Source organism: Podarcis bocagei (genome assembly GCF_964188305.1).
Source record: "Podarcis bocagei genome assembly, chromosome: 5".
Taxonomy (NCBI): domain Eukaryota; kingdom Metazoa; phylum Chordata; class Lepidosauria; order Squamata; family Lacertidae; genus Podarcis; species Podarcis bocagei.
In genome coordinates this window covers 100,068,268-100,082,473 of record NC_138129.1, presented here as the reverse complement: position 1 = coordinate 100,082,473, position 14,206 = coordinate 100,068,268, and the positions used below count along the sequence as shown (strand labels likewise).

General features: G+C 40.7%; 1 protein-coding gene across 13 annotated transcripts in view; it reads left to right on the top strand.

Annotated features, from left to right (window-relative positions):
• The window catches only part of PRRC2C (proline rich coiled-coil 2C), a 77,729-nt gene that overhangs the window by 42,636 nt on the left and 20,887 nt on the right, over window positions 1-14,206 (top strand). For 10 of the 13 annotated variants that reach the window (XM_081195620.1, XM_081195622.1, XM_081195621.1 and 7 more), the window contains exons 19-24: window positions 52-400; window positions 1,245-1,330; window positions 1,670-1,855; window positions 3,306-3,557; window positions 5,751-5,840; window positions 9,862-9,963. In XM_081195620.1, the coding sequence (XP_081051746.1) occupies window positions 52-400; window positions 1,245-1,330; window positions 1,670-1,855; window positions 3,306-3,557; window positions 5,751-5,840; window positions 9,862-9,963 (1,065 nt within the window). The remainder of the gene's footprint in view (window positions 1-51; window positions 401-1,244; window positions 1,331-1,669; window positions 1,856-3,305; window positions 3,558-5,750; window positions 5,841-9,861; window positions 9,964-14,206) is intronic. The other 3 variants (XM_081195618.1, XM_081195626.1, XM_081195625.1) reach the window with 2 other exon arrangements.

The following is a 14,206-nucleotide window of genomic DNA, read 5'->3' as shown; positions in this document are numbered from 1 at the left end:
GTTCTGGGCAGGTAAACTGCAGGCTCTCTTAACAATCTTACATATTTTTAGGTCTGGACCAAAAAGAGTTCAAATGAAAAAGGAAGGTGTCCAAATTCCAAACTACCACCCAGGTTTGCCAAAAAGCAACAGCAGGCGACAGCAGCAGCCGCAGCTGCCACTCAACAGGTTCCGGTTCAGGCTCAACCGCAACTCCCACTGCAGTGTGTGTCTCAGATTCCAAGTCCACAGACTTCAGTTCAGCTGCAACCACAGGCAACCTGTGCAGCAAACAGCAGCACTGAGTATACAGCAACAAGCAAAACTCTTCAGAACACACCATCTCATAATGCTGTAGGAACCGAATTATGGGATAATAAAGTGCCACCTACAACAGTCCTCAATGACATCTCAAAAAAATGTAAGTAAGACAGTTTTCCCCTCCTGGTAAGACATGCAAGAAAAAAAACGTGTGCTTGAAATCTTGGGTAACAGACAACCTTTCCTGGGCACCTCAGTTGCTCTTGGGTTGATGCTTTGGATCCTCCACGTAGATAAGCTGCCCTGTGAAGTGATTGACAATGATGGAGAGCTCCAAGGCTTGTCCACATAAACCCATTCTCAGTCCTCCTTTCTCTGACCTCACTGTTCTTATGTATGGGTAGGACTACCCAATGTTTGCGAAAACATTTACTGCCTGCCATTTGCCTTTTATGTGGACACTTTTTAAAAGGGAATAGTTGAGAATTATTTACTGCTTTGACATATCTTTGTTCATTTGCATTGCAGGGGGTTGGACTAGATTACCCTCAGAGTCCTTTGCAACTCTACAGTTCTTTGAGCTTTTTTTTTACCTAGGCTAATGCCAGTAGGTATTTTTAGGCATTTCAGCTTTAACCAAAAATGAAAAACTTATTTAATCTTCCCACAAATGCCATCCACCTGAACTTTTGATTTATTTTCATTGGCCTCTGCTACTTGAGAGGAGGATGTAGATAATATAGAAATCAATCTAGAAGCAATAGAATTGCTGAACTCCTAGCATACACTTTATTAATGTGTTCTTTGTGAGCGGATAACTGGGATACTTTGTCCTGAATGTTCTCTTACCATTTCATGCAACTTGTTAAAATATTTTGAATTCTTAGCAAGCAGCATGCTGCCTTGCACTAATTTTATGTAAGGGGGGGATCATAGTTAGTTTGCAATTAGCACTTATACTATCAAATTTTGATCTAATTCCACCTTGTTCTCTGGACTTTTAGTGGGACCCATTAGTCCTCCCCAGCCTCCTTCAGTCAGTGCATGGAACAAGCCTTTGACATCATTTGGATCAGCTCCATCTCCAGAGGTAATGAACAGACATGTTCTCATCTATTGTTAGCTGTGTTCTAATTTGTCAGTGGCTAGAAGTGAAAAGGAGCAAAACACATTATCCACTTTGTCAAATGGGTAACTAGTTTTCACAGGTAAAACAGCCATTACTTGTTAGTTAGCTTACAGGTGTTACATCTTCAAACCAATATCTGATAGCTTAAATAAAACCTGATTGATATGAAATATAATCTTTAATGGTTATAATATAAATTTGCTGATAACATTAGAGCTATGGTGAATTACTTAATTGGATGTTGCAGTATAGAACAAAAGTGTGCCTGTGTTAAACTAAACTTTCTGGGATCCTTACTAGGGAACAACAGTTGGGCAAGAAAGTGGAATTGATTTGGGAATAGAAACTATTCAGTTTGGTGCTCCAGCATCTAGTGGGAGTGACAGTGAAGTTGGCCCACTTTCAGAGAAGACCTCAGAGAAGCTTCTTGAACCCAAGGAGCAAAGGCAGAAGCAGCCCCGGGCAGGACCTATAAAAGCACAGAAGGTAAGTGAAACTCTCCAACTTTCATGAACCACAGAAGCATTTTAGAAGCTGCATTTTGTGCCCATGTGTTCCAGCAAGAGGAAGTCTAATCAAACTTCTATGCTTATGTATCCTGGTTAACATATTTCTGATTATTTGGGGGGGGGTTTGAATATTTATGTGAGGTGCTCACAAAATCAACTGCCACATGTTAAAAACTGCTGTGATTGCTTGTTGATATAACTGAAACAAATTAACTCACTCCAAAGTCTATACATTTATCTAGGAAAATCAAAAATACAACTTAAGACACTGGAGCATCAAGAATACCTAAATAAGGAAATAATAGAAGAAGAAAAATAGACAATAATTAAAAATTTATAAGGCACCAGAAATTGCTGCATTTCCAGGATAATAAAAATTGAAACATACTTTCTTACATTGTTTATTGGAATAATGAATTGCAATCCAGTACTTCACTCCTGGGAAAAATGAATTATAACAATTCCAAAACTAGCAAAAAAACGTAGGATATGTGGATTCCTGTAGATCCCAGTGCAAATCCGACCTAACAGAGGTACAGATACATAGCTCCACCTACCATGTGGCAGTGGCGGTGGCAAAGAGAGCATATCATCACTGAATGCCCAGCAGAGCTTTATAGCATAGTAAATTGACTGGTCCAGACTGGTATTGTTTCATTAACCATTCAATAGCTTACAGTGAGAGATTTGTGAATCCCTTTATGGGCGAAATCATTCAGCTCTATGTCAGACTTTATGCCAGGGCACCATCATGTTACAGCCTGTGGGATAAGTTTCTGTTGTTGTAGCCTGAGGACATGGACAGGACACAGTAGTGAGGTTGACTGTGTGCCCTCTTGATCTCTGCCTGTGACTGGTAAAATCCAGTAGCAGGGATTGACTAGACTGGGGGAGTGGTCAGAGCCTTCCTACAAAGGGAATTATGTGAAGCATCTTGAAAGAGGCAGTGGTGCATCCCTTTTTAAACCTTCCTGGATCCAGAGGTTTTAGAAACTACCACCCAGTCTCTTAATATTCCATTCATGGCAAGGTGACTTAAGAGAGTCACCTTGCCATGCTGACCAGCCAGCTGCAGTTTGACTAGAGGAAGCAGTTATATAGATCTAATTGTGTCTGGTTTCAGGCCCAGTTGTAGTTGTAACTAAAGTTTATACTTTAGTTTTAACTGTATTTTCTCATGTTTGTGTTTGCCGCCCATTGCTGCCTTGGGAGGAAGCAATGCTGTTTTTCTAGAAAAAGAGGTGCCGGAGCTCACCATGAACACTTCCCTTGTTCTCTTTTAATGGTAATGGTGCCCACCTGAGATGTGCTAGAACTGTGCTCTGGCAAGCTCTGGCTGCAAAAAAGCCTAGGGAGGAAGGATGGAATATAGGTTATATAATAACATAATAAACGAAGAGGCAATAATCTTTTAATACATTGCATAGCTTTCAGATTTGAGTCCAGTAGAAAACAAAGAGTACAAGCCTGGTCCCATTGGGAAAGAACGGTCATTAAAGAACAAGAAAGTAAAAGAGGCTCAGCAAGGGGACCCTGAGGGGCAAGAGAAATCAAGCCCTACTGCGGTCAGAAGTCCAGACCCTGTTACTTCTAAAGAAGGCAAAGCAGCTGCTGAACTTGGTACTGAAATAGGAACAATGATATCCGTGACTGCTTCAGAGTTTGGAGCAACCCAAAAGGTAAGAATCAAATGGAATGGCTACTTAAGTTAACTAATCAGTGCTGAATGGGTGGAATTTAGACATACCTGAGTGGAATATTTATAAATATGATAAATATTCATATATAGTGAATATTCATAAATATGGAGAAGCTGCTTCAGTAGAGCTCTTTCTATGGCCTTCGTCCTAGACGTTTGCAGTACCCATTTTTTAAAAATGGCTATGAGTAAGTGAAGGCATCCAAGCATTAGGTTCTTGCTCAGATATTGCTCCATGCAGCTTTTATGGACATTTGCTTTAGTAGAAAAGTAACAATAGCTACAAGTCTCTGAAATAAGCTGAAACAGCTTAAAGCTTTGTTTCCTCATACTTCTCCTAGTTCCAGAATGAAGTAATAGGGTGGAAACATCAGCATAAGACAAAGAACAGGGTTGTGTTTTCTGCATTGCTTTCGCTCAGTTTCCTTTGTTTTTTATTTGAAGCCTTTCCAAGAACTGTCCAAAATGTATGGTTTCATAGGCTGCTGATATATCACGATGTTAAAAACCAGGTATCACTCAGCCCTAGTCTGTTTTTTAGTATCCCTAAAATCCTTTGCTTATTAGGGACTACCCCACATTTTGTTCAGAACATTGCTTTGCAGAGGTAACTACCATAGAGTTATCAAAATTTTCAAAAGTAGGGGGTTCATGACTTGGCTTTTGAAAAATAGGGGGCCCTCAGTAATTCGTAATTAAACATTTCCAGTTCCTCCTTGAGGAGCATTTTCAGAAGGTGGTTGAGGAGGACTTCCAGTTCTCCCCATGGTGCCTTGTGGGGTGCCTCAAGGGTCTGTCTTGTCCCCCATGCTTTTTACCATCTGCATAAAACTGCTGGGGGACATCAGCTGGATGTTTTGGCAGCAATGACTAGCTTGCAGATGACACTCAAATCTACCCCTCCTTTTTGTCCTCTGATTTCAGGGGGGCTGTAGAGTTCCTAAACTGGTATCTAGATGCTGTCTTTGGACTGATGGGGGTAAACAAGCTGAAATTAAATTCAGATAAGATTGAAATCTGTAGGTAGGGAGATCACATGCTCCTTACAACTGATCTTAGATGGAGTTGCCCTCCCACTAAAGAACCAAGTTCACACTTTCTGAGTTCTTGTGTACTATACACTAACAGGCAAAGCACAGGTGATGGTGGCCAGGAGCTCATTTTATCAGCTTCAGCTGGTGTACCTATTAGAGAGGTCAAATGTGGCCACAGTTATTAATGCTCTAGTCACATCCAGGCTGGACTCCTCGTGGGGTTGCCTTTAAAAGACAGTTTTAAAATTTCAACTGGTTTAGCATGCAACTGTCAATGTCTTGATGGGAGCTAGGTGGTCAGACCATGTGAAGCTTTGAAACTGCACTTGGTGGCTAGTGTGTTTCTGAGCCTAATTTAAAGTGCTGGTGGTGACATTTAAAAGAACCATTGGCCCTCCAGATGTTGCTGGTCCACAATTTGCATCATTGCTGGCCATTTGCCATCCATGCAGGGGCTGATGAGAATTATAGTTCAGCAACAACTGGAGTGCCAATGGTTGGATTTGAGGTTTTTGGTGTGTTTTTTAAAGGCCTGCCCCCATACCAGTCTGCCCATACTTCCAGTGTTGGCAATGGAGGCCATCTTAACTGCCAACCTTCAAGAACAGTTAAATTGGCAGGCATTTTCTGTAGTACCTTCATGGTTCTGGATTTCAGTACCAGTAGGGCTTTGTCCAGCCAGATCTCCTTAGGTCCTTAGAAAGGCATTAAGAGCTTGCCTGGTTTTGATGGCCTTCACTTGAATGTTGTTTTAATCCGTTTGCTGTGCTGTCTTGCTGCTGATGCTTTAAGTTATAGCTATATTAGGGGGGCTGGATATGTGCTTATTACTGCTGGTTTCATTAATGTTTGGTATTCTGAAAGTATTGCATTGTTCTATTGTTGTGGAAATTACCTTGAGAGAGTTTGTTGTTTAAGGTGGCCTATAACTTAAGTAAAAATAAGTGTATTCATGTACCTTTTTTGTGGATTATGAAGTTATGTAAAGTTATTTATGATGCTTTATTGTGATATGACAGTTTAGTTAATGAAGTTGTGAATGGAGAGATTATTTTAGCTTTTTCATCTCTTTAAAGCTCTCTTTTTTACAGGGTATTGTTATTGTATAGGTCAGCTTCTTCAACTTCTTTTCTTTACAGGAGTCTGTAACAGACTATACAGCACCTTCTTCTCACTCCAGTACAGTGGCTACAAGCAGTGCAAAGATGGAAGAGGCTTTAGTGACAAATGTAAGCTTGTTAGTTACTTTAAGCATAGCTTTAAACATAACTTTTATTTTTCATGGCATTTAAAACTAAAATTGCTATACAGATCTTCTGTAATTTTTATTGTGCAGTAACAATGCAAAAATAACGTTAGAGACCTTGTAGATAAAGGCTAGTGGAACATGGGTGTTTCATCTTAATGGAATTTTGAGAAGCTTTCAAGAATTGTGGAAAAAATAGTGGTTTGAGCAATCAGTGCTAGCTAGGCTATAGGGTTACAGTGGTACCCCAGGTTACATATGCTTCAGGTTGCAGACTCCACCAACCCAGAAATAGTACCTCGGGTTAAGAACTTTGCTTCAGAATGAGAACAGTAATTGTGCTCCGGCGGCAGCAGGAGGCCCCATTAGCTAAAGTGCTTCAGGTTAAGAACAGTTTCAGGTTAAGAACGGACCTCTGGAACGAATTAAGTACTTAACCCAAGGTACCACTGTATTAGCACTGTATTGTGTGTGCAGTACCATGTGGTAAGGAAATGCATATTGTTATGGCAATTGAGATTTTCACAAAATAGTGAATTCTAGGTTCATTAAGGCTCTCACCACGCATTCAGAAGGATTACTTGGTGTCATCTCTCTTGGGCTTGTCTGATTTCAGAATATACAATACAGGTGAGGTTTGCATAAAATCACCCTCCACACTAAAAATAAACACACACCTCCCTTCCTGTAGAAAGCTGTGTGTTGAGAAGACATCTGGCCTAGCTGTTCTTTCCAAAGTGCTACCTTCCCAGCTGTAGATGGGAGAGCATTCAGTCATGACATCTCCAATACGCCAGGAGGGATTTACTTACATAATCCTTTCCACTGCATCATCTACATGCAGGTTCCCTTCTCCAAACATAATGCATTCCCTGGAAACGGTTTGTGATAGCGTTCGCACAATGAGCTGATGATTTCCATTATTTCCTATGGGAACATTTCTAATCCGTGATTTATCCATTCTTCCTCCATGCTTTCTGCCTGAAACTGTTGCAGCCAGCCAGCAAAAGCCAAACAAAGGAAAAATAATTTCTTTGATCTCTCCTGCTCCCTGATTTGTCTGATCTCCCTCCCTCCATCACTTAATGGTTTCTGCCTGAAACTGCTGCAGCCAATCAGCAAAAGCCAAACAAGGGGGGGGGGGAATTCTTTGATCTCTCCTGCTCCCTGATTTGTCTGATCTCTCTCCATGCTTTGTGCCTGAAATGGCTGCTGCTGACCAGCAAAACACAACCAAGTAAGGAAATGGGCAAACTTTGACTGTTTGGGTATCTGAATTAGCCATCCATGTACCAAGGTTTGGGCATAATTCTTTGTGTTCAGATAACTGAGATTTTGTATAATGACCATTCCAATAGCAGCACCTGCACATACTTCAGTTTTACTAGAATTTATTTCTATATCAAAATTGCCAGTCTGCTATATAACATTAAGTGAACATGTTGAAAAAAATGACTCATCACACATGCAGGAAGAATTTTGTTAAGGTAACTACATCTCATAGAATCATAGAATCATAGAGTTGGAAGAGACCACAAGGGCCATCGAGTCCAACCCCCTGCCAAGCAGGAAACACCATCAGAGCACTCCTGACATATGGTTGTCAAGCCTCTGCTTAAAGACCTCCAAAGTAGGAGACTCCACCACACTCCTTGGCAGCAAATTCCACTGTCGAACAGCTCTTACTGTCAGGAAGTTCTTCCTAATGTTTAGGTGGAATCTTCTTTCTTGTAGTTTGGATCCATTGCTCCGTGTCCGCTTCTCTGGAGCAGCAGAAAAAACCTTTCTCCCTCCTCTATGTGACATCCTTTTATATATTTGAACATGGCTATATCTATATTGAGCAATCCTGAAGGTCATATTTGCAATCGTAATATAGTAATAGGGTTTACTCAAGTAATTACTTTGTTGTCTTTCACACACACCCTTCCCACCGTAGCCTTGACATTGGCTTTTTGTGTTATGCTAGTAGGCATTACTCTGGACAAGCATGTAAGTGACAAAACAGACTTTTGTGCAAGAATATCACTTGCAGAGTAAATTCATATGCCATGGAGCCAGTTAGAGCATACAGCTATGATCACACACTTCTTCCTCTTCTCTACTCCTCCATCCCCATGATTAGTCTGCTCCTTCACCTTCTCTTTCTCTGTTTGAGATTACTGTAACAGCTGACAGCTAAATTGGATAATTCAGGTTAGCAGTAACCATAGTTTGTCTGCAAAGTGGAGATTGGAGCCATGCTTTGAAGTGGGTCTAAGTCCCTGGTTTGGATTGATGGCCTGCCCAATTTAAACATTGTGGGAAATTATTTTTCTCTCAAACTCTAAAAAGGATGGAGAAGGCATGCACAAGTTTGAGGGGTGAAAGCATGAGACCATGAAGTTGCTTCTCACTGCCAAATCACGGCTCTGTGAGATATCTCTCTTTAGCCACAGCTACAAGAGAGAAGGAAAGTTTCTGTTCATCTTATAAGGGCTTGAAAAAGCAAAAGCAACACACACAAAATTGAGAAGTTACAGATGGGTAGCCGTGTTGGTCTGCCATAGTCAAAATAAAAAAAATCCTTCCTGTAGCACCTTAAAGACCAACTAAGTTAGTTCTTGGTATAAGCTTTCGTGTGCATGCACACTTCTTCAGATACACATCTGAAGAAGTGTGCATGCACACGAAAGCTCATACCAAGAACTAACTTAGTTGGTCTTTAAGGTGCTACAGGAAGGATTTTTTTTATTTTGAAAATTGAGAAGTGTGTGGGTGATGACCTCTAAATAACGTGGCATACAATGTGAATTGTAACCATTCTGTTTGTGTGTTAGTCTCGTGTTTCTCGGCAAAGTGGTACAGGTCCTCTACAAATGGTTCTTCTGACTAGTATCTTATTTCCTACTGCAATATGTGGACACCTAAATATTCTGTGAATAACTCTGGAAACCAATTGTGGATGCCAAATAAGATCAAAGCAACCTAGAATTTTAAGAGCAGAATAATGGCAGTGGTTATTGAATTTAAATGCTTTTATCCAATGTACCTTTATTTTTATTTGTTAAGTCTGCAAAGGCTTTGGTTTTGCGTTCTTTGATTGATGGTAAACCTTGGCAAATGCTGTCTGGCAACAGAAAGTGTCCCCTTATGGAATCCTGGTGCTTATTATTTTGTTGCTTTGCGACTCCATCTCTGGCGTAACCATGTTGCTTGTGTTTGAAGGAGAGCAGGATTTGAACAACTCTCCAAGAGAGTTTCCAGTTAGTGAATTGTTTCCTATTAAGTATACTTTATGGCGGTGTTTGTGGCTTTCTTTGTCATCCCTTTTGTTCATAAAGTTTTGAAATGTTTGAGGTTGATTATTATGTCCATGAAGGAGTACCGTGTAATTCTTGGGTGCTGATGACTTTTGTGTACAGTATTTTTGGAGTTCGATTTACTCCTAGATGTGTGGTTTGAAAATTTCATCTACCTTCATTCTTTAAACTAGCTTAATTCCATTCTGTGGCAGTATCTTGTAAGAATGATTGTAAGAGCACTGATAATGGCCAAGAGTAAGAGAGCATCAATGTCTTTGTTTTGTCTATATTTGAGTCTTCAGGAAAATCTATTGATTGCACTTAGTTAAGTTCAAGTAAAATTGTACTATTCCTGCAGTAGTTTAGTTTTTGTGCACCTGTGACACTATGAAAGGAGGATATTTCTCAACGTTTGAGGACCATCATTCTACTTCTTTAATGAGTCCTGTGAGAATCAGTGTAGGGGAATTACAATAACCTGAATTTAATTTTTGGAATTAAATCCAAAAGGAAATGGTCAACAAGCCATGACTATGAACCAGAAAGTCTTTTCCCCCCACCTGTCAGATCTTTTTTTGTCCTTTTTATGTTGAAGCTTCCCTGCTAAATGCTTGCACCTGAAAGACAATTTAGTTCAGCGGCATTGCTTGAGCTCTTGCTTTTGTTGGGGCTTTTGTTATAGACCTAGCTAGAATGTGATGTGTGTTGCCTGCCTTTCAGGTGCCCCTGCCCCACACCCTTCCCCTCCCTAGGAGGGAGGCTCTACAACAGAGCTCCAGCCTAACTCCAGTTTCTCCCGCTACCGTGGACCTCACCCTCAAGGTATGTACCACATCCCTCTAAGGGTCATTTTCTTGCATGCAGGGGAAAGACTTCATCAAGATCTTGCTGGCAAACTTCAGTGGAGAGACCAAAAGGGCAGTTTTTGCTTTTTAGACCACTAGAACAGGAGTTTCTAAGGGGGTTCATTACATTTCTTTGACCCCACTTTGTAACTAACAGCAATTGGCTGACTCTTGCCACCCAAATCCTAGGATACACATCAGAATATTAGATAGGACTTATTAGGGTGATTGTGATTTTCCCCTCCTATAGAGAGTATATGGGAAATGAGCTATGTATAGATAGGTGGTTCCAGATGCCTTTCTGTGAAATAGCTTGTATTGTTTTGAGCAATTATTGTTGAGGTTAGCAATATGTAATGTATATTGGCTGGCTGATGCAGCACACTTTGTGCAGGAGACTGGCAGTGTTAGAATCTGCTGATAGCTTAATATTTTCTATTAAGTGGTAACTGGTGTGACCTTTTAGTGACTGTGTGAGGTAGGTGTGTGAAGGCAGCCAGGTAGTGTTCATAGCTGACAGTGTTCATTTGGACTATATTGTGCATCTCATGCTGCAAAGTGAGTCTCAGTAGCAATATTTACAGATTGATACCAATTCTTCTCAGTTCTGCAAAGTGGTAGAACATGTATTTGCATAACTCAGTTAAATAGAGCTTTTGTGAGAGAGGTTCCAACTAGGAACGTGCCTCCTATGATTACAGATTTTAGAGGGTGGGGTTCTTGTCTTATTGACATACATCATATGTATATACTAGTAACTCTCTTAATCAGCTGAGACTAGACTGAATTTTTGAAGACCTGGCCCACATTTCAAAATACTTATGAAAATTGTCCAACAGACATAGCACTGGGCTGAAAGCAACTTGTAAAGTAAATGTGCACAACTTCAGCAGAGCTTACACTCAACAATTGTTGCTAGATTGACACGGCTGTGCTGCCTTTTTCCTCTCTGATCTGTTTCATGTTGACGTATCATTTAAGCTTCACTATTGTGCCTCTGTGGATGTATTCAGCTGAAAGCATTTCTGTGATAAAGTAATGTACCTTTTTGTTCTGTTTAGTCTGAGGAACTCTTTGGGTATTTGGTATAAAGTTTACATGTAATTTGTTGTTGTGAATGTGGACAGGCAGGACGATAGGAAGGTAGATGAAGGCACATGTCATTTTCTAATACAACAGTTGTATTATGAACAGTATCTAATGTCTTGTTATGGATTCTTATCATGCTATTGTCTTCGTTAAAATAGGTTTTACATTTGAACCTTTTGTGTTCTGCAATGAATATTTGATATTTCTGTGCAGTATCTGGAATATTTTACACCTAGGGATATAATTGTATATTAAACTCAGTAGAGGGGGGGAGGCTTTAAAGCCATAAAATACTCTTAATAACCAATACATAGTTTTGTCTGGATTAATTTCCAGTAAGGTGCTAATTTGCAGCATGCATTGTAGCTGAAAACAGTTGCATTAGAAAATAGGGTTGATTTTAAATGGATACATATAATACATAATCTCATGATCGAAAGTGGTTATCCATAAAAATTGTCTAGCATAGACAACTACAAGTCCTGTGGCATCTGAAGACTGACTTACTGTTACTTTTCTGAAAGCCATAGCAGGGATAAGCAACATTTCCCCCTGAGGACCACACACTAGTGGGCAAAAATGTTTCCTACAGTTTGTGGGGGGCAAAACCAGCAAGCCTCTCATGACACACAATAATCTTGGCTGGAGCTTGGCAGGGGGTTGGACTCGATGGCCCTTGTGGTCTCTTCCAACTCTATGATTCTATGATTGTTGCAATTGCCAGGTTGCAGGGCGTGGTCACACATACAATGGGTTGTCTTCAGTATTCTCTTAATTGCCCTATGCAGGTTTGAAGAGCAAGCTGTATTTTGAAATTGCACTCTGTCAGCATTTCCTGCTGGTGTTAGAAGGATTGTTGGGGCAATGGCAAGGGTTATCAGGCCAGGCCAGACTCTAGCTCAAAGGCAGGCAAGAGGCCACAGCTGTGGGTGAGCTGCCATTTTCTGCACCAAACTCAACCATCCTCTCTCACTAAAAGGAAGAGCAGTGGTGGCAGTCATCCAGTGCTCACTGTGTGGCACAGGAGCGCAAAGCAGATGATTAAACACCAGGAAGGAAGGAAGTAAATACCAGGGTTTTTTAGGCTGAACTTTTCAGCTGAAATTGATAGGCAGCAGGGTAATTTTGGCAGCTGCAGGAAGCAACCAACTGATCACATGGGAGAAGGGTGAGGGCAACGTACAGGGCATGGGTTGCCTTTAAGTGCCATAGCATCTTGGAAGTGATTCAAAGAAGGCAACGGTAATGAAGATCTAAGCTATATTTCTTCCATAATTTAAGAACCACAGTATACAGTTGCAATTGAAATGATTCAACCCCCATTGCAAATCAGGTTTATTATCAAAATTTACAGACTTTCAGCTGTTTGCAATAAGCAAATCAAACAAAAGCAATTGAAATAGCTCAACACAATGGATGCTTCAAGTGGTTTCTCCAAATTCAGCTCAAATTGCAACTTATACTGGCTTCTCCCATCTCACTATTATTCAACCCCCCCTGAATAGAATCCCTCACAACAGCACAAATACAACAGGTGTTGTCTCAAGCACACCTTATGTAGCTGAACAAGGGCTTCATTAGTTGCAACAGGTGTGCTTGAGCAATAAGCAAATCAAACAAAAGCAATTGAAATCAAAAGCGACATGAAATACCTGAGCTGGCTAGGTGTTTGCTGAGTGTCAAATTTGGCTGCATGTTAGAAATATGAATTTCTTGGAGAATGGTCCAAGAAGATAAGAGAAGATATCATCGCCCTTCACAAACAAGGAGCAAGATTCAAGAAGATAGCAAAAGCACTGCATGGTCCCAGAAACACTGTTGAAAGCATAATTCGCAAATTAAAGGTTAAAAGGAACAGTGGTTACACTACTTGGACAGGGCAGAAAATGGAAGCTATCTGAGGCAGCAACCACAATACTGAGAAGGCAGGCTGGGAAAAACCTTCAAGTGACTGCGAAAGAGCTGCAGCAAGACTTGATGACAGCAGGCACTGACGTTTCAGTGAGCACAGTAAGGCGCCTTACTAAGTGCAGAAGGTTTCCATGCCAGAACTCCAAGACGTTCACCACTACTGAACCAAAAGCACAAGAAAACTCAGCTCCAGTATACTCAACAATCATATAAACAAGCCACAGAAGTTTTGAGATACGGTTCTGTGGAGTGATGAAACAGAATTGGAACTTTTTGGCCCCATGGATCAGCACTATGTCTGGAGGAAGAAGAATGAAAAGAACACTCTGCTCTGGGGCTGCTTTGCATCCTCTGACACTTGCAGCATGTGGAAGGCAGGATGGATTCATTGAAGTATCAGGAAATCTTAGAAGAAAACATGCTGTCCGTGAGGAAGCTGAAGCTTGGGCATCACTGGACCTTCCCAGAGGATAATGATCCCAAGCATACTTCAAATTCCATCAAGGCTTGGTTGCAGAAGTAGTCCTGGAAGGTTCTACAGTGGCCATCACAGTTACCTGACTTGAACCCCATAGAAAATCTCTGGTGGGAAGGTGGTTGCAGCACACAAACCCAAGAAGATTACTGAAGTGGAGACCATTGCTCATAGGAATGGGCTAAGATTCCTCAGGGACACTGCCAGAAGCTGCTGTCTGGCTGTGCATCTCATTTGCAGCAGGTCATAGCAGCAAAAGGCTGCTCTACTAAGATGCTTGCCATGAAGGGGTTGAATAATAGTGAGTTTGGAGAAATCACTTGAAGCATCCATTGTGTTGAGCTATTTCAATTGCTTTTGTTTGATTTGCTCATTGCAAACAGCTGAAAGTCTGTAAATTTTGATAATAAACCTGATTTGCAACGGGGGTTGAATACTTTTGATTGCAACTGTATATCTTCACCACCTGTTTCTGTATTCAATCACTGCAAAAATACAACTTCCAGAGAAGTAACAATCTGTTCAATTTTATGATGCCTCATTAGGTATGAGTACTATTAATATGGTGGCTTATGCAAAGTTTATGCATTTTTCAGGACTGCTCAGAGATGCTGAGGTGGTAGATTCAATATAGAACCATGAAGAGTTGACACGTGTCTTGGGCACATTTTTATACTTGAAAGCAAGCCCAGTGATAGCAGTTAATGAAAATGTAGTTGCAAATCTCTTCTTTGACTTTTTCCAC